Raw genomic sequence first — 24,771 nt, forward strand, 5'->3', positions numbered from 1 at the left:
CTAAATGGTGACCAGTGGTAGCAAGGGGCCAACAAAATGTCGCATACAAGGACCAAGTGCTAAGTGCAATTTCCTTTACTGTGTCAATTGGTGCAGATGCTCAAGCGACTGCTTACAATGCTTACAGTATTTTCAGAAACACAAAGACACTTTCCTGGGGAAAAAGAGACTAAGTATCAAAGCAAGAAACCAAACAAACGAACAATCTACCCCAGCTACAGAAAACAAAATTAAAGGGCCTTCACCATTTATGACACTAACTAGCCCACTCTATATAGTGGCAAAAAGAACGGGGGGGGGGGGGGGGGGGGGGGGGGGGGGGGGGTCACCCACCTCTTCCCTGATGTGTCTAGACAGGCTGCTGAAACCTAAACGTTGGGCATGCAGGTAAGACGATGTACTTACCTGTTCTGGCAACACCACCAAGACATTAAACAACTAATCAGTCAGGCAAAGTGCAACGACTGAACAAATATCAGTGAACAAACACACATAAGCAATAACACAGCTGATCAAACACAAGCACCATGACACAGAAGTCTAGGGATCACTAGGCCCCAAAAAGAGGGGGGGGGGGGACAAAAGGTGGGGCTTTTAAAGTGGTGGAGCCTGGCGGTGATTGGTCCAGATGGAACAAATGACAGTGGAACTGATGATGATGGACAGGAATGGGGACCAATGGCAGATAACGAATCTCTACGGGGAAGCAGAAAATATACAAACACAGAAAGAAAAACAAACCACACCAAAAGCTTGTACAGGGATTTAACACTGTGCATTTGTGACTATTGTATAAGTTTATGAAACTGTTTTCCCTCTAAAGCCTTTAGTGTATTTTTCATTGTATGGACTACGTGACATTACATTTATTTGATTTGTATACATCGTGTGGTGACATTGTGGTGCCTCACAGCTACTGAACTGAATTGTCTGCTTGAATACAGTTCAGCCTGTGTCTTTGTGAAAACTGCTTGTACTTTATAGCATACCAAACATCCGTCAACTTAAATGCCAGCTAGCATGCAGTCATTCCCAGGATTCCCCTGGAGCATCATGAACCTTGTATTATAACACCCCTCTGTAGAACTACTAGAAACCAGCAGGAGAGAACAAGAAGAAGAGAGGGGGGGGAAACTCTTTATTTAATACATACATGTCTTTTACTAGCACTACAGTCTTAACAAACTAATCCTTCAAACAGCAGAAATAGTACATATCACTAGAGAATCTCCCTGGGTCACTCCCAGCCTCCCTACTGCGCCCCACGGTTAGGGGGCTAACTCCGGAACGCCCCAGAATTCCCCTCTCCAACACTGAACATAAATGGAACGACAGCCAATCAGCACAACACACAGACAACTATGTACACACGAACACTAACATCAACTATTTACACGACGCTGGGACAACTCCCCTCAGCGCCGTTACATTATTATTATTATTATTATTATTATCATCCTTCCGTCGTGGCACGCGCGCGGAACGCTTGAACACTGCTCGGCGTTTCCCTGGAAAAAAGGGGAACACTTTAAATGGTGCCCGCATTGGTACCGCGCTGCCATAGAGACGGAAAAGCGGATATGCGGATTAGTGGCGTTTAGTGGGAGAGGCGGACTTTGCGCGTCCGCGCACTATTTTATAAACACGTTCATAAAATAGCGCACAGCCTAGTGTCGCCGCACAGTGCCGCGGATGGCGATGTGTGCGAGCGCGGCGGAGACGAAAGAGCGGTAAGTGCTGCGCCGAGCGCGCGCCTCGGACCATCTCACTGTTGTTGAGAAGAAGCGAGCGGTGCCCGCGCGCGGCTCCCTCCCGGCTCCCTGAAATCGCATTACGCAGCTGACCTGCGCAGGTCCTGCGCGCCTTCCATAGTCGGTGTCGGCGCCGTGCCGTGTGCGCGCTCTCACCTGCTGTGTGACCCCGCACCACCCTGTGTTGCAGCACCGACTCTTGCACCCGGTGGCTGGACGCGCACTACGACCCGGTGGCGAACCTCTACACCTTCTCGTCGTGCATCGGTAACGGAGACTCGGCGCGTGAGCTGCCAGTGCGCGCGGCCGCCCCGTGCGCGCCCCGGCCTCAGTGGTTTGTGTGAGAGGATTAGCTGCAGAGCCGTGCGCGTGTGTGTGTGTGTGTGCGCGGCGTCACAGAGAACCGTTGATGGTGGTTTTCCACCCCCAAAAACCTGGAAAATTGTCCCACCTCTGTCTGGGTTTTTTTTTTTTCTTTCTTTAGTGTTTCCACTGTCTACTTGCCTTACCTCATACAATACCACCATGTTTTTAACACTGAGTTCTTGCTCTGTCTGAAGCCGTTTGATTGTGAAACTGCTGGGATTAGAGGGATCTGTGTGGAGCTCCTGTCTCTGGTCTCTTCTTTTCTTTGCAGCTTTGGCTGATCTCCATGGTGATGGAGAAAATAAGGTGAGGAAAACAAGGTGATGCCTCTGGGCATCAGGTTCAGATGCGTCTTCCTGCTCCTAAAATGAGTCTCCAGTATAGGTGTGAAACGGGGGGGGGGGTGTTCTTTGTCAAACCTATATGACGCTCTGAGCATTATTATTATTGACATTTTTTGGCCCCCCCAATACCTGACAGGTTGTTACAGTGCCCATCTCTGGGATGATTTTGTGACACCTGCTGCATATGAGCATCAATAAGTGTTTGCAGTTACACGGAAGCGGCAAGTGAACGGTGCTGAAAGAATCTATGCGCTGCTTCACGTGAGCACCGTCTCTCGATGTGACAGCTCGTGGTGGGCGATCTGGGCACCGGCGCGTGCAACATAAAGCTCAAGGTGTACAAGGGAACCAGCCTGGTGAGTGAGAACACGCTGCTGGACCTGCCCACCGGCCTCGTGTCTTTCCACATGGACCAGCATGAGCCCCGTACGCCCGCCATAGCCGTGGCCTCGGGGCCCTTCATCTACGTCTACAAGAACCTGCGACCTTACTTCAAGTTCACGCTGCCGCCTCTGGAGGTGAACCCGTTGGAGCAGGAGGTCTGGACCCAAGCCAAGGAGGTACGTAGAGAAAGGTATGGTCCTCACCTGCACACGTCTTGCTCTGTTTTTTGCTTTAGTATCTCTTCATGTGATTTCTGCTTTATAATAAAGGTCAGTTATTACATAGTTTATTCCAGTGTCCTTTGGCAAAGCGAAAGTCAGCAGAAACCTTGGTAAATGAGGATTACACCGTCACAGTAATTCGGATTTCAATTGTACTGCGTCACGCTACGTTGGTCTCTTCTTACCACATTTTACGTTTTACACAGGACATGATTGACCCAATGTCTCTGAAAGAAATGTTGGAGGGAATCAGGTGAGTTCATAACCTTCTCATCCTTGATGATTCGCTAAACCCAGCTAGACTGCTGAGTTCTTCAATATCCGACTGCCTCGCTGCTGGGTCCAGAATCAAGGTTCTCCCTTTACGCTCTGATGTAGTGGATTGAGAAGAGTTTCCAGAAGAATCTCAGAGCCCACCACTTTCAAACCCACTTCTTTCCTGATCTCATAACAGCTGCGTAAATGTGCTTTACACCATTGGCCACGACCATATTTGTATTTCCTACCGGACTTTCAGTTCCATGGGCTGCTGCTAGTTTGTGTGCCTGCTGGGGGGTCCGATAGGAAACGGGTGTCTGTATGTTACTTTGGAAAAAAGTGTCAGCTAAACAAATAAATGTTAATGGTAGTAGAGCAGCTGATGACGTGGAAATGTGAATGTTGCTGCTTCTAGCCTCACTGCAATGGTAGGAGCTACTCAGTGAAGAGTCCTTACGTGCTTCTTTGAACCTCAGCCTAATGTCACTTGTCCTTGTTTCGCTTTTGTGACGCTGGTGTGTACAGTATGACTTAGTGTTACACGTTCGTTTTTCAGGAAGAGCGAAATGCACTACTAAAAAAAATAATACAGTATGTCTTTGCTTCCTTTCAGGGACAAAGCCGACATTCCGCTTTCAGTGAGATCCTTGAAGTAAGTTCTCGATGCTGCATCAATTGCGATTTATCCCTTTCCGACTGGCCGATTTCAGACCGTGGCAGCAGAAACTGGCCCGATGATGCTGTGTTCATGGCCGTCCGCAGCGCCGATTCTCTTTCCCTCTTGGCAGGTTCCTTATGCTGGATCCTCAGGAAATGGAGACGTACGTCAACCTGCACAAGCAGCAGCCCCTCCGAAGACAGGTGGCCTCACGTTACATGTTCTCCTCATTTCCCGTTCCCTCGCTGTCTTTATGGACCTGCCTATGTTTTTTAATGAGGGACAGAATCATATCCTTATCCTCTTACTGTGTATATTGTGTGTATTGAGCAGTATGTATTTATTACTCAGTGTGTTCAAGCTTCATTTACTTAGTCAACGTAAGGCTTATCCGTGCAGACGGTCATCACTTGCATCAGCACCCTGAAAAAGAACATGGCAGAAGAAGATGCGGTCAGCTGCCTGGTCATTGGCGCAGAGAGCAAGGACATATATGTCCTGGATCCAGAAGCCTTCACTGTCCTCTCCAAGGCGAGTCAGACCCTTGTCCTTCTGGTTTCGTTGTCCTGCTAACTCTTCTTGCTGGAGTCTTTTAAGAGCAGTTTAGCTTGGCACACGTTTCTAGGAAATTTACTTGTTTTCTCCTCCTCGTGACAGATGTCTCTGCCCAGTGTTCCCACCTTGATTGACGTGACCGGGCAGTTTGACGTGGAATTCCGCATCACTGTAGCCTGTCGGAATGGCAACATTTACATTCTTCGAAGGTGCGTGTCCTGCCGACGACAGCTAACGGCGGCTCCGTGGTTCCTGCTGTTCTTTGTCACTGAACTATGAAATGATTTTCCACCTGCTGTGACTGTGTTAGTGTCTTAATACTAACCTGAATACCACTTCTGATTGTACTGGAGCCCAGGTTGTTGTCTTCACTTCTGCTGTTGTCTGCAGAGCTGTGCTAAAACATTAATATGTTTGCTGTGGTCCAGGGACTCTCCGAAACCGAAATACTGCATCGAGCTGACGTCCCACCCAGTGGGACTGGTGCGAATTGGGAAGAATGTGGTGGTGGGCTGCGCTCAGGAAACACTGCTCAGTTATACCCAAAAGGTACCTGGTTCTGTGACTTCAGCCCCCTGTGCCTGGCGAACGCAGTGTGACTGTCACGGTTGTAGGGCAGTGGGCTAAAGAGGTTTAATTTGGACTTGCTTGCATTTAAAGCCACACTTGGAGCACGAGTCAAAAGTTTGAGTACACCCAGATGACCCATTGAACTTGCATGAAGCGAACAGGACAGAAGAGTGTAGGCAGAGGAACCGACGAGGGTCCTGCATCTTTGGGAATTGCTGCAGAAGAGTTGGGCACACATGGCACCTTATTTCCTGTTGAAACTTAACGGCACACCTAGAGTTTTATCATCACTTCTGATCGTTGCTTCCTGCTGTAAAGGGGAAGAAATTGTGGACTGTTTATCTGCCGGCTCCTGTGATGACCATGGGCCTGATGGACCACCACACCAGGGGCTTCCAGGCGGTGCTGGTGGGCCTTTCCAACTGCCAGGTGCAGCTGTACAGGGACAAGAACCTTCTCAACATCGTAAAGACTCCGGTACGGCCAAAGAAGGTCCTGCGGCTGTTGTGTGAATAGAAACAATAACCGTAAATTAAATGTAATTCACGTGGCAGCTTCGGGTTGAAAATCCGAACTTTTGAGAAATAATGTCATGCGCTTTGAAATTTTCAGGACGTCGTTACCAGCATTTGCTTTGGGAGATTTGGCCGAGAAGACGGGTCTCTGATAATGACGACTAAAGGTACTGTAAATCGGCGTTAGCTATCATCGAAAGAAATTTATGAACATTCATATCTGTGTGGGGATTGGAGAGAACTGCACTGTAAGAGTCACTCCAGTACAGGTGCTGCATATTACAGTCCTGGAATAAACCTCAACCTTTACAGTTCCCTAGATGAGCAAACACACATTGTTGTGCAACTCACATTTCAACGCACTGGCTACTGATGGTAGCGCTGCTTTGTGTTTGAAGACTAAGAGAGTATCGCGTACGTGCCGAAGCAGGCAGCTGACTCGCATTCAAAGTTCAGTGCTGCATTGTCTCCAGAGTGACTCTTGTGCTATTCTATCTTCTGACCTTGAGGTTTGTGCTCTTCCCACCTCTGAAGGGGGAGGACTGATTGTGAAGATCCTGAAGAGGACGGCTGTGTTTGATGACAGAGATACGGCCCCTGGGCCCCCTCTTGCACAAAGCATTCGACTGAACGTTCCCAAGAAAACAAAGCTTTATGTGGACCAGACCATGCGGGAGCGAGAGAATGCCGTAGGTATGGTGCTGACCACCAGACCGGAACCCCCTTGTAGCTCTTTGGCTCCCTTTTCTCTGCAACCCAGGGACTGTCCTGACAAGTTTGAACCTCCTCCTTCGTTTCTGACTTCACTAACCTCGTTCCACAAGCTATGCTTGGTTTGTCTGAACCAAACTGTTAGCTTGAGTGTTGCCTTTTGTTGAGACAGACCACCAGGATCTTTTGTTCAGCTCTAGCTACAGCACCATGAAAATAACCCTCGAAGTCTTGAAATCCTCCCTTACAAAACTATACATGTAAGAACAAAACACCAGGTCTTTGTCTTACACTCACAATTGGAACCATAAGGCTGTCTGTACATAACTTGGTTTGTTCGTAAATCTAAAGTTACGATGAATAAAAGCTTAATAGTAGACTTACACTTCAGTTTTTTTGGCTGGCTTGGTTCTGTAAAAACTGTAAAAAGAAAGCTGTAGTAAACAGAACACCTTGTAAGGCTTTATTTTTTTTATTAACTTTAAGACTTATTGAAAATTACTAAAGATGTGCCATGTTGCCCTACTATTTCAGTTCTGATTGTTCACTGGTTCATTACATAAACATGTTCCGTGTTTCTCATCTTCTGGTCACTTTCATCTTTCCTTATTATTCACACAGTCAACAAAAGCTTCAAAACGTAGAGGTGCCTCAGTTTGTTTATGAGTTGGGTTCTATACAAATCTCGGATACAGCTAAAAAATAAAATAAGAACTTCAATCTTTTCATTAGCTTTGAGATGCACTAAAATGAGCACTATGTTACGATCACTTGAAAGTACTTTCTCTCTCAGACTCCTATACAATGTTGGTTGTTGACTCTTGTTACCAGTCATCAACACTCACAAACAAAGAGCAAGTGCTGCAGACTAACTTACTGAATTCAAGTGGTCCCTCTCTTCCTGTCTGGATGCATTTTACTGCCAACTAATGGCTGGCTGCGGAAACGCAGCTCGCTTTTGCTGTGCGGCAAAAAAACTTGGAACACAGATAAGGGAAGAAAATGTAGTAAAAACAGAAATTGTTTGTAACTTGAAAAATTCTTAACTTCAGTGTTCCTAACACAAGCAGTCAATGTATGTAGTGAGTTGTTCCTTTTCTGGGTTTCAGACATAGTAACACTACTGCAAATGAGAGTGTCTGTTATTGTTATTTACTGTCATTGACACTGTTTTGTTTGTCATTGTTTTGTTTGTGCAGTATTCCTATTGTCCTTGCCCATAGTCTGTGAAGAAGCATTCGTGAAGATTTTCATGATACATCTACATGGTACTTGTATCTATGACAATAAACTTGAAACTTGAACTTGCTGTCTCACCAGCCATGCACAGGGCCTTCCAGATGGATCTGAGTCGACTGCGCCTGGCATCAGCACGAGCCTATGTCAAGGCCCTGGAATCCAGCCTGACGCCCATGTCCGCCAGCCTGTCAGAGCCGCTGAAGATGAATGCTGTTGTAAGTGTGCCGTCTCCTCTGACTGTAGGTATACACCACCTGAGATCCTGTCTGACCCATAAAACGCCTTTACAGGTCCAGGGGCTCGGACCCTCCTTCAAGCTGACCCTCAACGTCCAGAACACAGCTGCCTGCCGCCCCGTCATGAACCTTGCGGTTAGCTTTCTGTACGACGAAGCACTGTACAGCATGAGGCCCTCCTTCTTCAAGGTTACCGCCGCCTACTTCTCTGCCAGGATTTTTTTGCGCTGATGAGCCCCGAGTTCGTTCATTGGGCCCCTTCTTGATCTTTACAACTGCATGAAAGATCTCTTGACCTGATGGCGATGCGCGCGTGTGTGTGTGTGTGTGTGTGTGTGTGTGTGTGTGTGTGTGTGTGTGTGTATATGCTCCCATTCCTTTCAGATCCCCCTTCTGGTTCCTGGCCTCAACTACCCCATTGATGCCTTTGTGGAGTGCCTCGTTGACAAAGGGATCTCTGACATCATCAAAGTAAGCCACCTATTTTAGGAATATGCCAGTCTGCACATTTCAGTCTCTTGCTTTTACTCTAGTACTGAGTTAGACCTTGCAAAGTATTTTATTACTACCCAGCAGGAGACTCTTTTCAAGCACTAGACTGGCAGGTAAGTTAGTTGTAACCTGGACTGTGACTCCTGACCACATGTTGGCTTTGTGATGCAGGTCTTTGTGCTGCAGCAAGGGAAGAGCGCACCGCTTCTTACTGCCCACATCAATATGCCTGTCAGCGAGGGACTCCCTCTCAACTGAGAGACCCAAACCTTCAAATACACACACACACACACACACACACACACACACACACACACACACACACACACACACACACACACACACACACACTCAGCAGGAAATGCACATCCCTTCCTGCATCTGACCAGCCAGGACTTGCATCACCAGATGGTGTAGATAAAAGGAGGTGAGGTTCATGTGTGCAGCTGTAGGCCTGTGACCCATCCTGCTGCGTGCAGCGTGCTCTGTAAGTTTTCCGAAGCCGCCGAAGAGTACTGTAGGTCTAGGATGAGCTCTGCTGGGGGCCGGAGGCAGGCCAATGGAGCGCTTGCGTTGGTCATCACAGTGCAGTTCAGTGTAACGGTAGACAAAGTCTGTTTTTACAGGCTTTTGAGAGCAGTCACCGTGGTTTCTTTTTTATATATTATTATTCATGTTACACACTGGCTCCTTGGGTGATGAACCCAGTTTTTAAAGATTACATTTTCCAGATTGTTCTTAATTACATGTTCTTCGCTCACCTATTTCATAAAACCTGTCTGTATCGGGGGAGCATGACGTGTGTCCCAGCCGACAGGCGGCAGTAAAACACACCCAAAGTGTGGGATGACTTAATCCAGGCGACTTCCACGGTGCTTACAGCTCTTCGCTGCAGTTGCTATAAATAAGATTACAAACGTGTTCACAGGGTTAATCAGCCAGTAGCCGTCATTTAATAGGAGTTTGTAGAGATGATGTTTCTATGTTAATTATATTAGCTTTAATATAATTTTAAATCTTTATTATATATGCCTCGTATTTTTACAGAACCTAACCTGCAGGTATAAGGACATCTGTATTATTCAGCATTATTAGGCTTATTATAATAATGATAGCATTTATTGTGACTTGGGGGGTAGGACTATCTGGAAATCCAAACAAAATGAGTTGGAAACATTCACATTCCAACTGTGTAAGCTGATGAGCCAGTGTGTGGTTATTTATGTACCTTTTTTAGTTTACAGTAGTCTGTCATATATACGTCTGTGTATGTAATGTATACATGCTGCTGTTACGAGCTCGTCTTTTTGTGTATTGGTTAATGCCAAGATTGTCTGTCTGTCTGAAGATTCATTATTTATTTCTCCAGCTTATACTTCTGTACAAAGCAGTTTACACATTTTTATAGCTGGGTGTCTGCTGCCCATGATATAAAATGTATATTTTGAGTTGCAAACAATGAATAAGTGAGCCCATTTTCTGAAAATGCACTGGTTTATTGGATCCCACTTTCTGTTGATCACAGGCAACAGAAACAGTTCACTCACAAATATATGCAGTAATTTCCAGGTGTAAATGAACTGAAAACAACAATTTAAAAAAATACAGAAAAGCAATTCCAGCACTGAGTCAGCTGGTAGCAAAAGTACGTAATAGGTTGTGCGAATGGGTACTATAGTACGCACCACTGGGTTTCTCAACCCCACTCCCAGTCCAGGAAGAGCAAGGTGACTGATGATAGCTGACAGACAGGTAATGGTGACTGTTGTTACTGAAGACAAGCTGTTTGACATGCAAGGTTTTTTTTACTGGATCTGCAGTGTGAATTAGAACTTCCACTTTACCTTGGCATTAAAAATTAAATAAAAAAAAAAAAAAAAAAAGACTTCAATTCATGCAGATTTGGCTACATTAGACATTTTGGCATGCAGAATATTGATTTGTAAATGTGGCACAAACACAGAAGCAAGGCTGAATTCCAGACTGAGCAGCGAAGGAAGACGTGTAATTTCAATATAGGCACTTTGTAAAAAGAAATACAGTAAATGGGCATCCAGCAGTTTAGGCAAACATGGTCAAGGTGATCCACTGTGAAGGGAAGGAAGAAAGAAAGCTTACGATTCTGAACAGTAGCTGAAACTTAAACCTGTACGTGTGTATGTGTATAGGGGTGTGCAATATAGACAGTGAATATAAATCTCAGTGCAATATTGTATGCAATAACAACTAGAGGTTAAAATTGTCATCTGCACAAAACATGAATGCAGTAAATGATGAATGTAAACCTGTGTAATACATTCAATAGTGTGCATCAGTGTTTTTCTTTCATGAAGAGTAAACAGTCTTGGTTTGCAAAGAGGCGTCTTCACTAATTACTTTCTATTGTTTTTTTCTTTTTTTTTTCCCCCCCAACATGGACCAAAAAAAAAATTACATTAAAATGTATAGATCACTGACAAACCTGGGAGAAGTTTAAAGAAATGATTCCATCTGCATCCATGTCCATTGTTTTAAAGGTTTCTGTAAAAAAAAACCCCAGAAAGATTATTAAAATCACTTTGAGTGTCTGCAAACACCATCCTTCCTTACGGCCCACATCTGCTAACATCCCTTTGTGTTTCTCCTGCCTTCCTTCATTGCCCCCCCTTTCCCTGTCTTCCATCCCAGCATCCTCCTCCCTCCCCCCACTCCCTTTCAAGGGGGCAGAGGGTTCATGGGTGCTGCTACCTGGGGTGGGAGGAACATAAGGGAACACTCACTGAACATGGTCTCCAGTCGGATGAGGCAAGTGACGAAGCTATCGAAGTCCACGTTCAGGTCAGGCTTTGCGTAACGCAGGATGATGAGCTGGAACAGGTGGTTGGTCAGCTTGAACCCTGACAAAAAGACAGTGAGATCATGGGTCATTGCTGGCATCATTCTGTAAAGTTCATTCCAAGTATCTTCAATAACATTATGTTAATGCATACCGGTGCTATCTTTTTGGTTTCATCTAATAATGAATACTGACTTCTTTTAGCTGAATATATGCTAAATTAAATTTTAAAAAATTGTTTTCCAACCCAACAATTTGCTCAGACTAATGAGGGTGTCAGAAAGCCAAAGAGATGCATAAGTTATACCTGCATCCTCCAGGGCCCTTCGCATTTCATACGAGCTCATTGTGCCCGACTTGTCCAAGTCGAACTTCCTAAACACAGTCTGTTGACCAGACAGAGAGGTGTGAAAGAACAAGTAATTTCTGGGACTCATTAAGCAAGATGCTAGGGAGATGACGGAGTCAACAGAAAAAATGGGAAGTAGTCAAAAAGAAAAGGGGCCTTTATGGAGTAGTGGGTTATTGTGTAATAACTGAGAACATGCATGGTGGCCAATAAATACGTCCATTAAAAGGAGAAGAAAGTACTAGTCCGGTGGCAACAAAGAGTGGTACTAGAAAGGTAGGCAGGCCTCATCTCACCAGGTATCTTTTGACCTTCTCCCAGAGCACGTGAAACTCGGTGAGGCCCAGCTTTCCGCTGCCGTCTGTCTGTGCACCAGTGTCAAAGGGGTTCACAGACACATTCATAGCTCATTCATAGCGCAGTACGAGGTGGAGTGCAAGGCACGTGTGCAATACTCAATTTACCAAAGAAAACGGGACAACTCAGCCAATAAAAACAAATGGCTGTGTGAAAGGCTAACTGAGATCTCAGGTCAGGATACATCCATTAGATTGATCATACTCCGGCAAGCCTCCTTCCCGAATCCGTCTGTTTTTAGGTCTTTATCTGTGAAAGGAAGGGATAAATGGCCTTTATCTTGCACTTGCAAGCACCCAATGGTGTCTCTTAGAAAGGAATTAATATTCTTCACTTCTAAGGAGCACTCACGTTTGCTAATGACTCTGTTGAGAATGGTCTCCAGTTCCTTCATACTGATCTCCATGTCCTGGAAGTGCACGGGCAGTCAGAGACAAAAGGATGTGGCACCAACCCTGTAATCATCTCCCATATTCTCCCTCCTCTCACCGGTCCAGCCAGCTGCTGGAAGAGGCTCTTGAACCCGGCATCAATCTGACTTTCATCCAGCTGTGGCTGTAGATGATAGAGAGCACTCATTGATCTAAATGATTTAACATGCTGGTCCGAGTGCTTATGGAAGCATCTGGAAGAAGATATTTCTCCACGTTATTTGTAAGATCAGGTTGATTCAGACAGAAGCTGGTCTCACCTCATCGGGCAGCTCTGCTGTGACTTCGTCATCCAGTTCCCTGTCAAGCAAAAGAAGAGACACCAGTCAGGGATTCTCATTCTTTCAGCTTTCTCTGTTACTCCGAAGGGCTCAACGTATCCAACATTGCTCTTGTCCAGTTTCTCCCTCAGTAAAAGTCTTGTGTAGCTCAGAGATAGAAGTAGACTGCCTTAGTTCTGGTGGGAACTCATCAGCAGTATATACTTCTTGTGTCTTGAACAGAAGACTGACCCCACGATTTTGGGATGCGCAAGTATAATGTATTACCCCACGGTCTGGCAGCTGCTACATTTAGTAGGTGAATGGAAAACAGTGCTCGCAGTCCTGTTTTTCAAATGGCTGATGGCTATTTCAAATCACTTCACGTCATCGTGATCACTTCATATCGTGATCACAGGAGCCGTCAGTGCCAACTGCACTGCTAATGAGCCGCAAGTGCTGAGAGCCATTTTAAAAAAGCATCCTGAGTTACTGTCTCTGAACCTGTTTGTGTCTTTTTTCCTCATTTCCCCCCCCTCTTTCCATTGCCTCCATTTCTAAGTCATCCTCTCCCACCCTTCGTGGGTCCCCTTCTGCCCCCAGCCTCCGCTCCTCTTTTCCTTCCTGTCACTCACTCGGAGTTGGCCGGCCTCTCGGAGAAGACCCTCAGCACAAAGTCAGCCTCCTTCTGCGGCTCGAAGGTGGAGGGTACGATGATGTAGTCGCCAGCTGGCAGGCGGAAGCGTGAGCTCACCTCCCGCAGGTTGATGAAGAGCTCAGAGCGGGCACTTGATCCGTGGGTCAGGAAGAAGTCCCGCTTAAGGTGCACGGCTGTTTTGCCCGAAAACTACGCACACAGACCAAAAGTTATACGTGCATTTTCCATCACAGCTGGGCTGTTGCATGAACATTTACTCCTTCTGATTTCTAGAAAGCGAAAGACATTTATGAATTGCTTATGAACAGAGGAGATTAAAAGTTAAAATGCAACTGTCACAATCTGCTGGACTGGAATACACAAACCTGTCTCAGAGGAATTCTGATTTTTATTGTTTATACTGTAGCTCAACAATGTAGGCCAACCTTTGCACTTGTGCTAGAAGACATAATGTCTGTACAGGATTATGAAGAAACAAACTGCACATTATTAGAAAAAGATCCTTTACATACCTCTTCAGGGACCTGGAGAAAACAAGAGAGAAAATAAATCCAGCCATCACATTGTTGTCATCAGTTTAAAACCATACCATTTATGTGCCTTTCATGGGCTTCAGCAGTTCTGCTGCACAAACTCTATTCAGCCCTTGCCTCATAAACGGCGAATCCGATGGTCTCCATGTCTTTGCCCTCCCTGCGCTGGCGCCGGCGGTCCTTCTGCATGAGCGCTACCAAGAAGCTGCAGCCTGAGTGGCCTTCTGTATCAGGGTGCTGTAGACCTATTTTAAACTGGGGGTTGATCCAAAACGTCGCTGCGGAAACCATGAGACACAAGTCCATATACATTACGGTACAGAGTACATTAAAAAAAATCATATTTTTTCTTCTTTGACATATACCTCTTCACGCCTCTCCACCATACCTTTGGTGTTCTGCTGCGATCCTTCTGGTCTTCCGCCTTTGCCCCCCATCTTCAGTCCTACCCTCCTGCTATTCCACCCCCTTCCTTTCTGTCCTGTCTCTCAGCCCCTTCCCTCCTTACCATGTGTACACTCTGTCTTTTCCCCACCTGCTTCCCTTACCAGGGTAGTTCCTGCAACCCCCGGCGGTGCTGCCTCTTCTCCACTCCCCCGAATACAGCGCCGTGCTCCACTTCTTCACTTGACTGCTTTGGAGGGCGTCTGCCGTCAGGTTACAGATCTCCAGGCGGCTGAACTCCCGCGTGAAGTCTGCGAATGACATCCTGGGGTCGGGGAGCGACAAGTCTCAAATCCAGAGAGCAGAAAAAGAGATTGAGGAACAGAAAGAAAAGAAGTACGGGGACAGCTGATAATGTAGTGGTTAGTACTACTGCCTTTGGACCCAAAGGTCGCAGGTTCGAGCCTCACCTCTAGCTTTAGTACCCTTGAACAAGGTACTTACCCTAAATCGCTCCACTAAAATTACCCAGCTGTATAAATGGGTAAATAATTGTAACCTCAACACTGTAAGTTGCTTTGGAGGAAAGCATCAGCTAAACGGATAAAATGGAAGTAAGAAAAAGAACTGCTTTCAGTGCCTGTGTGGGACTGAATGTAAAATGAAGAACTTTAATGAGGAGAACATTCTTGCCGATTCACACTTTTCCGCACTTATTTACAGTTCAGAAAACTGTTCTTATTTATTTTCGCCTAACATTCAACAATATAAGTTCCAGAGCAAATTCTTGTTTGCGACTTGAAAAGCTGGTGAAGTGGCAAACAATTGATAAGACGGAAAAACAAAAGCAACAAGCGAGACATTGGGCACCGCAGGTACGAGAACATATAGAGTCCCGTCGACATGAGTAAAACCTGTGTCCTGTCAATGACCGTTGTTTTAATTTAACTATTTCAGCGATATGCAAGTCTGTCCATCAGTCCTTGGATACATCTGTGTGAGACCTAATCCTGGAACAGCAGGTTAGAGCTGCTGCTGCCTTGGACCCAAAGGTGACAGGTTTGAATCCCACCTTGAGCAAGGCGTTTACTGTAAAATTACCCAGCTCTACAAACAGGTGAATCGTTATAAATAGCTCCACACTGTGAGTCACTTTTTTAAAAAAGTATCAGATAAATGAGTGAATAGAAATGTAACAGCACTCACCAGAACTCCCCATCCTCACTACGGTTGTGCAGCCTGGTCCTGACGGACGGTTCAATAGTGCTCCACTCCCTCGAGCTGCACAAAACCAAAGCAACGTGAGCAACAGGACTGTCGGTTCATCGGCGCTGCCAAGACACACCGCTCACGCCTCCCGCACACGGGCCTTTTCCCCTTTTCCCAGACTCCTCGTGGTTCTTGCGGACAACGCATCCCCCGCAGTGCAGCTGGCCAGCCGTCCACTCACTTGTCGCTCCAAGGCCCGGTCCACTCCACCTCTCCCCAAGGGTTCCGGATCCGCACTAACTTTGTCGGGGTGCCTCTGTACATCACCTGACCAAAAGAAGCCCGCATGGCTTTCTGTTGTATTCTTGTCGAGGACGTGCAGCTCGTGCCGATAAACGGTATAAACGTACCTCATCCACCCCGGTTACGGAGTAGGCGTGGCCTTTCACCAGCTTCTTAAACGTCACTGCCTCCATGTCAAAGCGGCTGGTGATCTGGAAATGCGGACGAGATACAGACAGGAAACCCCAACAGGTGACACGTGACACACAGCCAGGAAGTACAAGAGGTTGCTGACGTACAGCGAGGGACCGGGTTCAACACCATGGTGTTAGTGGAGATAGTCGCCTTCGGTCGCAAAAGGCCCTAATTCACCCCGCCGCTGCAACGTGGAAACCTGCTGCCTGATCTGAAGACACTCCTGGGAATGGGGTCTGAAGCGGCTGAAAGTGTGTCTGTGGGTGGTCAGCGGTGGGGGTGTGTTTGGGTGCAGACCAGGGCCAATACTGACGTCTATGGAGCAGCCCAGCAGGGATCCCCTCTCTATGGCCCTGCCGATGATGTTGAAGAGGTCCCCCGGGGCCTTCCGCAGCTCGTACATCTCAGTGACGCCGCCCGTGAAGTCCTCGAAGCCCTCGCAGGTGCTGCCCCCCGACAGAGCCTCGTAGCACCCGTTCAGCCTGCCGCGCAGAACATCGCATCGGTGTGTAACTTTTCAACAACCAAGTTTGACCCCTGCTTTGTGTTCCGCTGCAATCCACGCTGCCCCCAACCACCGCCCAGCTCCTCCTCACTTGGCGTAGGCCTTCTCCAGCAGGGCGCTCCAGAACTCGCCGCCCTCGGCCGAGTGGACAAACAGCAGCTTTCCGTCCTTCACAGGGAGCCTGTCGTCGATCACCACGTTGACCCACTCCCCAAACTGCCAGAACTGCAGGGCGGGGATCGGGGGGGGCGGGGTTGGTGCCGTTAGCCGGGCACAGGGGAAGGGAGACTGCGGTTAGCGATCCTCACCACCGGGGAGGGAGTTTACAACAAAACCAGGCAAACATATAGCAGTGGAGAGAAAGTGAAACAACTATTGAGCAGAACAGATACGAACACAGTTTCGGTGATTCAGAAAAGCCAGCGGGGATGGAAACATAAAAGGCACTTTCGTTTATTGCGATTAACGTCTTTAATTTGTACTGCAGAAAACATCTCACAGTAAGTGAAATGTCGCGCTATGGACATCGTGCTACTTTTCTGCAGCAAACGATAAGACAGAGTAAAGTCTGAGTTGTCACACAGGCTCTGAGACACACCCGTACTGCTGGGAAAAAAGCCTGAGCTCCACTTCAAGGCCCAGCTGCTCTCAGACCGTATCGCCGTGTCGCGAATAACAGATGTGGGAACAGCTGGCCAAACGCACAAAGCGAAGGATCGAATTATGCGCAGCGGCCCACGCGGCGGGGGCAGGGAAATGTCGGGGGTTCGGCGTAGAGCAGCGTTTGGGGCGACAACGGATTTCGCCGACGTGCTCTGCAGAGCAGCGCCGGGCCGCTAGGGCGGCGTACGACGGCTGCTTCCTGCACGGGCTCAGTAACACCACCGTGAGCACAGCTGTGTGCTTCTATCAGTCTCCACCCATATCTATGGAGAGCTTAAATACCACTGCAGGACACAATCTGCAGTCTGATGTTCATCTAAAGGGACGTGGTTTTGCCAGCCACCGAGCTGGGACAAAAGCAAAGGGTTTTACGTCACGAGCGAAATGCACATGCCGCTGACATTCCCGCAAAATCTCGCGTGGGAAAAGGAGAATTTCGACCCCTGTAACCCGCCTAGCTTCGGTTCACGCACCCCGCGCGGATCCAGTGTCCGGTGGGCAGAAAGGGAACAGCGGTGTAAAAATGAAAAATCCACACGCAAGCAAGAAAGGGAAAGCGCTCCGCTGGAGAGGGGAGACCGGGAACCCTCCCGGAGGAATCTGGCGCCGTGTTGGCAACCCCCGCCAACTCTGCTCTCACACACTCGCACGCTGGAGGTTTATCTATAAATAAACACTCCTTGTAAACATACCAGAAGGGTCTGCTACCACACATGACAGCCGTGTGTTTTATGTGCTCGGTGGGTCCGGCTGGGTGGGGTGCGGCATTTACCGTGTCAGAGAACTCGCTTACGGAGGCTCATATCCAATGCCACTTTCTTGAAGCATCTTTAGCGAAGCTCATTGTCTGACACCATCATTACCCAGGCCCGCCCTTCCGGAAATTCAGCACAGCGGACACACCCTCCCGTAAAGCAGATCACGTTTCCCCCTCTCTTTTCCAAGGCCGGTTTGTTTTAACAATAATCCGCAAACCGGCAAACCCAAGCACGGCATGCGGGATTAATTTTGGCTTTCTTTTGTCCGTCAAGTGTTCCGATGAACTTCCCTCAAAGCCGAACGCACGCCTCCGATTTTACCGTGCGCTTTCGTGAATTAATTACGAGCATATCGGACTCGAGTAGGTTCGGCGAAAGCGACGAGACACTTCGACTGAGGATCTTTGAAAAAATTCACATTTTACAGGTGTGGCAGGCAGCTAAAGGCCGACGTATTTCAGAGCTAGAATCCATGCGTAAAAAAACAGGGTGAAAGGTCCGAAGGTAATGACAGCACGGGTAAGGACGAAGAAAAGTGTGGGATAAAAGATGATGAGCTAGCGAGAGGAGATGGGATGACGACGACAGCAGCTTCAAGCGTTGAGAGCAAACATTCAAGTATAATGACGGAGGTCTGGAAGCACCTGGAAGTGGAAGATGCCGGCATACTGGCTGTCGAAGCTCTGTCCGTGGGGCACGACGCGCCGCAGAAGGTTATCGTTCAGCGTGAGGGAAGCGATGGCGGCCAGGAGCCAACAGTCACCTGTCACACAACATGCAGCAAACTAAGGGACCGAAACAGGCTGAACCCTGTTTCGTGTTCAAAACTGGACGCTGGAAGCCTTCAACGCGTTGCTCCGCTTACTACATGTGTACCTGATTATTGTCCCGCCAAGGACCCAGGATGAGTCACAAGGAAACAGTGGAAAACAGTTCCATTTTAAAGTGCGACAAGAATCAAGGGTTGGGTCTCTCATGCAGGGTATAAACAGTCCATGTTCATGTGTACAAGTTAAGAGCCACGTGTGCTACCTACATACAGTATTAATTCTCTAATGGCAGATCCAGGACTGCAACTACGGTCCGGTACCATCTGCAGTGCCAGCCAGACTCACCCAAAGCTCCCTGGCAGACGTCCGTGCGGGTGGCTCCATCTATAATGAACTGTGGCTTGGAGCAGATCTCCTGTAAATCGCCAGCATGCAGGCGTGAGAGATGCAGAGGGTAAATTCTCCATTGTTCCTGCCGCATAAAAAGTTCCCTCTATTAAGCCTCGTGCCGCTTTCTGAACACCTCCATCCCCCAAACTGTCACGGTGAACCTCATTTACCCACTAAAGTTTCCTGGGCCACAGACCCCATCCTAGAAAAACGGTGGCACAGCGAGTAGCGCTGCTGTCTCATAGTGCCTGGGAGGTGCGAGAGGACGTGGGTTCGATCCCTGCTCAGTCTGTGTGGAGTTTGCATGTTCTCTCCTTGTCTGTGTGGGTTTCCTCTGGGTGCTCTGGTTTCCTCCCATAGTCAAAGGGCCTGCTATTCAGGTTCCCCCATAGTGTGTGTGTGTGTGTTCCACTGATGTATGGATGAGTGACCCAGTGTAAGTAGTGTATCTAGCAGTGTAAGCCACTGTGGTGAATAAGGTGTGTGGGCTGATAACACTGCACAGTATCCGTTGTAAGTCGCTTTGGAGAAAAGCATCTGCTAAGTGAATAAATGTAATGTAAAAATGCTTATAAATATATTTGGAGAAATCGACGCATGGAATTATTTCACAGATGGTAATAACATAGTGATATGATATTTTTATTTTTTAACTTTCATTTACTAACACGGCATTATTTCCAAAGCAAGGTTGTGCTTCATAGAGCCCCGGTTAAAAGCCCTGTGCTGTACGGACACTTTCGGTGACTTTCCTACACAACGCATCTCACACCTGTGCAAATAAATGTTCCGCCAGGTATCTTAAAAGGCTTCCTTCGTGTGAATATCAAGCAGACCGCAGCGGCTGCACTGACCCGATTGTGCCGAAGCGTTATTTTTAATTTTGCTTTTGAAATATACTTATTCACTCAACCACTCATCCACTATTGTTAAGAACTCATACTTAGGAAGGGCGTGAAAGTGCAGAGCACATCCCAGAGTCACTGGGCACCGGGTTCGGGGGGATACACCCTGGATGGGACATCAGTCCATTACAGGGCAGCTCCCCCCCCCCCCCCACACACACACACACACACGCTCTCTGTCACTCACACACTGTGGGGGAATCTGAACAGCATGTCTTTGGACTGTGGGAGGAAAGCGGTGTGCCACCGTGCCGCCCGTACCATTTTCAAATAAATTAACTTGAGCGATAAATTTGCAGAGGCTTTGCTGCTTTCTTCATTTCCATTAATTACCCCAATGTAAGATCCTGTACAAACCGGTTGCGCTGACATTAATGCAAAAGGAGGCAAAATTTTCGGGACGATGAGCGCCGAGGCGAACGTGTCGTCGTGTCTCTCACCGTGGGACGCATCCAGCGGATTCCCTGCGTCTTCGAGGACCGTGGACCAAGTTCGTTGAAGCCCAGCGAGGAGGGTTGAGCAGGAAAGGTATCGTCTAGGAAGAGGCTGCGGCTCTGCAGGCATTGAGCTCGCAGGGACTCAAAGTCCTGGCACAGGAACTTGATGGCCTTGTCGTTCTGGCCCAGCCCTTCGTTACGGTCCCACTGACTCCTCAACTTCGCAGCCATTCCTGATGCAAAAAGCGGCTCCATCTTTCCCTACTCTAGTCTGTATGGAGTGGCTAACTGAACTGGAATGGAAGCGGAATGAAAAGTATTTAAGAAAACAGGGCAGACCAGTGATGGGCGGCCCGAAAAACGCTCCAGCTATATAATCCGATAAAAACTGGATAACCAACTATATGTAGTTGTAACTTATTGGTAAACCTCCACTGTTACAAATAATGTCTGATTAACTGACTGCTCCCAGTCATGTGGAGATACACCAGTCAGAACTTCATGCAATGCCACAAGAAATCAATGTCACAGCAACAATAAGAACCAATCAGAGAGCGGATATCCGAGACCAATCGCAGGGCTCCACAAGCTGGACTCGGACCAATCAGAAGGCAGGGATGGAGGTAATGCCTAAGCAACGAAAAAGAGGACAAATGATGCCAGAGAGGTTACAACCATTTCAACAATTATGGGACAGGCATTTTACATCAGTTGCAAAAACACACGGTCATTTTCTAAACATGTTAGTCGCGGCATATACAGACAAACCATAAATGCCACATGGCAAATTAAGTAAAACGTACTAACAAATAAAACATACTTATAAAACTGCTGTTTTATATATTTAAATATATTTATATATGTTCAGCGCCGACATATAGTTAATAAAAACTGCGTTCTAATTAAAACTTAATTCACAAGAAGCCACAACAGAACTGAATATTTTCTGTGCCTCCTTCCACACGGACAGCGAGCGAAATCTGTTCTTAACCCTCTCCAGCTCTTCCTCTCGACCCCACGACCGTAATTTTCAGTGCAACGTCCCCAGGACTGATGGTGACCCGTCCGCTCGCACCCTCGGCTCTGTTCAAAGCTACTTTGCTTTAAGTCGCATGCAGAGATGCAGTTTAAACTATTTATATTACTCAGTGATCAAAGGGAGACTTATCTTAGTTGTACAATATGTGACAGAACAACTTTCACTGCATCACTGCTGAGCACATCAATAGTGTCTCCGGAGGTATTAAAAGAGTACAGGCACACAAAGGTCGATAACAGGACAGCAGCCAAGACTTCACTTAATAACATTGGAATCCATATCATCAATAAGTCCCTGTCATGATTACACATGAGCTGAAATAGCCCCCTTTCTTGCAGATATTCTTCATTTATCTGTGTGATGGACTGACCCTCGCAGTGCTTCTGACCGCTCGTGCGCTGGACCTACACAGCTGCAGTTTAACACACAAACACACCAAACCACCTCTCTTAGGATATTACCTTATAAGAGCATCCTTCTGAAATGGCGGAAGATGGAGACGACTGATCTTAGCGCAGGAAATTAAGTTAAACGTTAATTATACAACATTTATTATGGGGAAATAACACACTGAGGTCAAATCCTGTCCACAGTCAAATCAAATACACTGATTTACTCTTACATCTTTTTTCCCTCTATTTCTAAGGAAGTTCTTGACTAATGAGTAATATGAGTACACCTCATTCCTCACTGACAAAGGGGCTGCGTACAGTATTCGGCTGCACTGATATAAACTGAGCGAAAATGTCACTGTAATTGTATCTGCAGTAATGTAGCCTCCAGGCAATGTTTTTCAAAGGAACTGTATTCCAGCCTCTGCAAACTGCATGCTTACTTACAGGATAGTCGAACTAAAAAACTTGTTCTCGATTTTCCATTTTGTCACCACATGCAGCCCCTTTAATTAATTTTGTAAAATGTCAGTAACATAATTTCTGTCAAAAAGGCCGACGTGTTAACGCTTGTGAACACTATGAAACGAAAAACAAGTTAAAACTCCCAAATCGTTGCTCAGTGATGGGATTCAAAGGGATTCGAACAACCTTCGGTTTACAAGTCTGTCTTGTTACTGCTTCACTATGACTGCAAGTTGTGAAAAACACACCAGAGTTTCTTTGTGATCCAGTTTCACTCCACCTGAGACATGCGACAACTTGTACAACCCAGGGCTATAATCCTGAGAGGAAGTCTGTTAGAAAAAACAGTCCCTATGTAGAGAATTCATTCCTCTAGCTGATGATTTTCCCCAAAGCAACTTACAGTTACTTACCCTTTTATACAGCTGGGTAATTTTAGTGGAACAATTTAGGGTAAGTACCTTGCTCAAGGGTACTACAGCTGGGATGTGAACCTGTTACCTTCGGGTCCAAAGGCAGCAGCTCTGACCACAACACCACCATTACCGTCGTTTAAAGTAATTAAAACAGTCTTTTTCTAAAGATTTGCATATCATTTAATTCACAACTGTGCTACAAATGCAAACCATACAGTATCTGTTTCAGCTTGTCAGCACTGCATATTTATTGTATATACTGGCATAAATAAACAATATTAAATATAGACAGGAGTACATAAACAACAATAAAAGGTAAATAAATGTAAGGAGGATACTTTACAATTGTTAAAAATGGTGTTTTCCCTTATTTTCGATATTGACTGAAGTTTTTTCCAGGGTCTCCTTAACAGATGCTCTAACTGGACAGTAAGAAGAAGGACGAACACGAAACAGGAAAAGTTATAATGAACTTAGTCGTATCACACGGCTTCTTATTTACACTGTACTCACTGGACACGTGTCTCACTGAGAATCCCACACTCTTTAAATTAAGGGATTCTACATCACAAAAAATCTTCTATCAAATAAACATTACTCCTCTAGACGAAAAAAGAGCAAGACTCAGCGTTCTTACTGATCAAGTTTATGGTAACAATAATGAACTTTTAAAGAGAAAAAAGTTACACGTATTGTTTTGTGCTGCACTTAATGGGAAGCTGCAATGCTTTGTTTTTTGCTAAACTAAAGATCACGTAAAGAGACGAGTCACGATCCCTCCGTTCGCGGCCACAAACCAAACCACCCGGCCGGACTGGAGTCGCGCCGTCGCGCCGTCGCACCCCGGCGGTCCGGAGCGGCCCACCACGTGACAGCCTCGCTCTTAGCCTTAAATAATAACGAGCGGTGCAGAAATTCATTAACCGAATGTGATCCAGCATGCAGCGAAGCGCGCACAAAAGACAAGGCCGTGAATCATCAGAACTTCCGCATCTTGCCTCATTTTTGTAAACTTACATTTTACTGTCGCAGACTAGTCTCTTGTCTTCCTGCAGACTCATCTCATCATGCGCAGGAGGAGGAAACAAACACTGACAACAACCGCCGACTCTGTGCGCTACAACAACACACTGGCAGTGGAAAAGGGAGAGAAAAAGCACGAAAACGGAGGTAGAACCACGAAACACTGACTGGACCAGTGACTGGAGATGATCAGCCGCAGGGTTTGCGCTCCATCATGGAGACCAAGAAGAATAACGGTGCGGTGAACGAAGGAAGATCCGCGTAGGCGGCGATTGCAATACATGTAATATGATTGATTTTACCACATGATTGTGACAAATTGTAACACAAATTGAATGTAATACACTGACTGTGTGTGTAACACGCTGTAACAAACTGAACTGATTTGTCAAAACGACGACGTCCTGACAGGAGGAGAAACAAACTCGGAAAGAAAGGTGTGAGGAGGAGAAGCGGCGCTCGTAATAACCGTTACTGTTCGGACCCAGGACGGAGCCCAGGAACCCAGGAACCCAGGAGTGCCGCTCGAGCGCAGCTGCGTGATCATCGGGCACAAAAAAAGGGATCCGATCGGCGATCAGTAAAAGTTCCGAGGGCGCCGGCGGAGCGACAATCAATCCCGCAGGAAAAAATACCTCTGAGTCTTTCGTCTCTCTTCGGTCTTCCGCGTCACGATGCTTCCGTCCTTGTCGCGCACTTTTTACTTGAACGAGCCGCACATACAAAGCACATCGTCGTCCAGAGACGCACGGCGTGGGTCGGTCACACCCCACACCCCACACCTCGCTCGACCCCCGACCCCCCACCCGCGCGTTTGAGAGCGCGCGCTGCAGTGGGACAAGCGTGCGCTCCCCGCCCCCGGGGCTCGCGCCGCGCTCCCAGTTGCACTTAAACACCATAAACTGCTTTGTTTTATTTTAAACGTGCAACATTTGAGGCCACACTGACATGGCAGGAAATTGCCTCAAACTTCCCTTTTGATGTAAGTTTCTACTGCCAACCATTGCTTAAGAAATTCCCAATTTTAACAGCTGGGGATTTATTACAGATTGCAGCGACGGCAGAAAAGATACGAACGTTTTCCTCCCACTACTTTTTTTTTCTCTACTTTTTATGAAAATATTTCTTTTAGTTAGGGCTGTAACGCAGAGAGGGGGTGCGGTGGCGCAGTGGGTTGGACCGCAGTCCTGCTGTCCGGTGGGTCTGGGGTTCGAGTCCCGCTTGGGGTACCTTGC

At 47.0% G+C, this 24,771-nt stretch overlaps 2 protein-coding genes across 10 annotated transcripts; one reads left to right on the plus strand and one right to left on the minus strand.

Moving 5' to 3' along the window:
- The first annotated feature begins 1,454 nt into the window (after nucleotides 1-1,454).
- Nucleotides 1,455-10,167, plus strand: bbs1 (Bardet-Biedl syndrome 1). Of its 3 annotated transcripts, none has more exons than XM_029251298.1 (18): nucleotides 1,455-1,730; nucleotides 1,942-2,018; nucleotides 2,389-2,423; nucleotides 2,749-3,021; nucleotides 3,273-3,319; nucleotides 3,938-3,976; nucleotides 4,113-4,185; nucleotides 4,382-4,513; nucleotides 4,640-4,746; nucleotides 4,966-5,086; nucleotides 5,426-5,584; nucleotides 5,720-5,789; nucleotides 6,157-6,315; nucleotides 7,654-7,787; nucleotides 7,863-7,997; nucleotides 8,193-8,279; nucleotides 8,472-8,603; nucleotides 8,652-10,167. In XM_029251298.1, exons 1-17 carry the CDS (start codon nucleotides 1,693-1,695, stop codon nucleotides 8,556-8,558), a joined length of 1,773 nt encoding a protein of 590 aa, XP_029107131.1. In that variant the 5' UTR covers nucleotides 1,455-1,692; the 3' UTR covers nucleotides 8,559-8,603; nucleotides 8,652-10,167. The 3 variants fall into 3 exon arrangements, with proteins under 3 accessions (XP_029107131.1, XP_029107132.1, XP_029107130.1); XM_029251299.1 differs by having other exon boundaries at nucleotides 8,472-8,577; nucleotides 8,626-10,167; XM_029251297.1 differs by having other exon boundaries at nucleotides 8,472-10,167.
- Nucleotides 10,103-24,647, minus strand: LOC108934318 (calpain-1 catalytic subunit-like). 7 transcript variants are annotated; one of them, XM_029251295.1, is made up of 23 exons: nucleotides 23,531-23,569; nucleotides 20,746-20,831; nucleotides 20,205-20,494; nucleotides 18,815-18,884; nucleotides 18,344-18,462; nucleotides 16,370-16,503; nucleotides 16,087-16,255; nucleotides 15,707-15,790; nucleotides 15,538-15,623; nucleotides 15,294-15,368; nucleotides 14,252-14,412; nucleotides 13,821-13,981; nucleotides 13,683-13,694; nucleotides 13,148-13,359; nucleotides 12,513-12,552; nucleotides 12,311-12,376; nucleotides 12,173-12,230; nucleotides 12,006-12,070; nucleotides 11,761-11,829; nucleotides 11,423-11,501; nucleotides 11,060-11,176; nucleotides 10,762-10,820; nucleotides 10,103-10,388 (listed from the first exon to the last, which is right to left on the minus strand). In XM_029251295.1, the coding sequence occupies exons 3-23, from the start codon at nucleotides 20,454-20,456 to the stop codon at nucleotides 10,362-10,364; spliced, it is 2,115 nt and encodes a 704-aa protein (XP_029107128.1). In that variant the 5' UTR covers nucleotides 20,457-20,494; nucleotides 20,746-20,831; nucleotides 23,531-23,569; the 3' UTR covers nucleotides 10,103-10,361. The 7 variants fall into 7 exon arrangements, with proteins under 7 accessions (XP_029107128.1, XP_018607456.1, XP_018607450.1 ...); XM_018751940.2 differs by lacking the exons at nucleotides 20,746-20,831; nucleotides 23,531-23,569 and adding an exon at nucleotides 24,172-24,647; XM_018751934.2 differs by lacking the exon at nucleotides 23,531-23,569 and adding an exon at nucleotides 24,172-24,647 and having other exon boundaries at nucleotides 20,205-20,831.
- Nucleotides 24,648-24,771: the final 124 nt, after the last annotated feature.

This window comes from Scleropages formosus, chromosome 4, assembly GCF_900964775.1.
Source record: "Scleropages formosus chromosome 4, fSclFor1.1, whole genome shotgun sequence".
NCBI classification, from domain to species: domain Eukaryota; kingdom Metazoa; phylum Chordata; class Actinopteri; order Osteoglossiformes; family Osteoglossidae; genus Scleropages; species Scleropages formosus.

Coding starts and splice junctions, on each gene's coding strand:
- bbs1 (XM_029251297.1), top strand. CDS start 1,693: ATGGCGATGTGTGCGAGCGCGGCGGAGACGAAAGAGCG. Junction 4,514..4,639: donor CCTTCACTGTCCTCTCCAAG/GCGAGTCAGACC, acceptor TCCTCGTGACAG/ATGTCTCTGCCCAGTGTTCC. Junction 5,585..5,719: donor TCAACATCGTAAAGACTCCG/GTACGGCCAAAG, acceptor TGAAATTTTCAG/GACGTCGTTACCAGCATTTG.
- LOC108934318 (XM_018751940.2), bottom strand. CDS start 20,456: ATGGAGCCGCTTTTTGCATCAGGAATGGCTGCGAAGTTGAGGAGTCAG. Junction 16,504..18,343: donor CCGGCATCTTCCACTTCCAG/GTGCTTCCAGAC, acceptor CCCGCCCTGCAG/TTCTGGCAGTTTGGGGAGTG. Junction 10,389..10,761: donor TTTCTTTAAACTTCTCCCAG/GTTTGTCAGTGA, acceptor TTCCCTTCACAG/TGGATCACCTTGACCATGTT.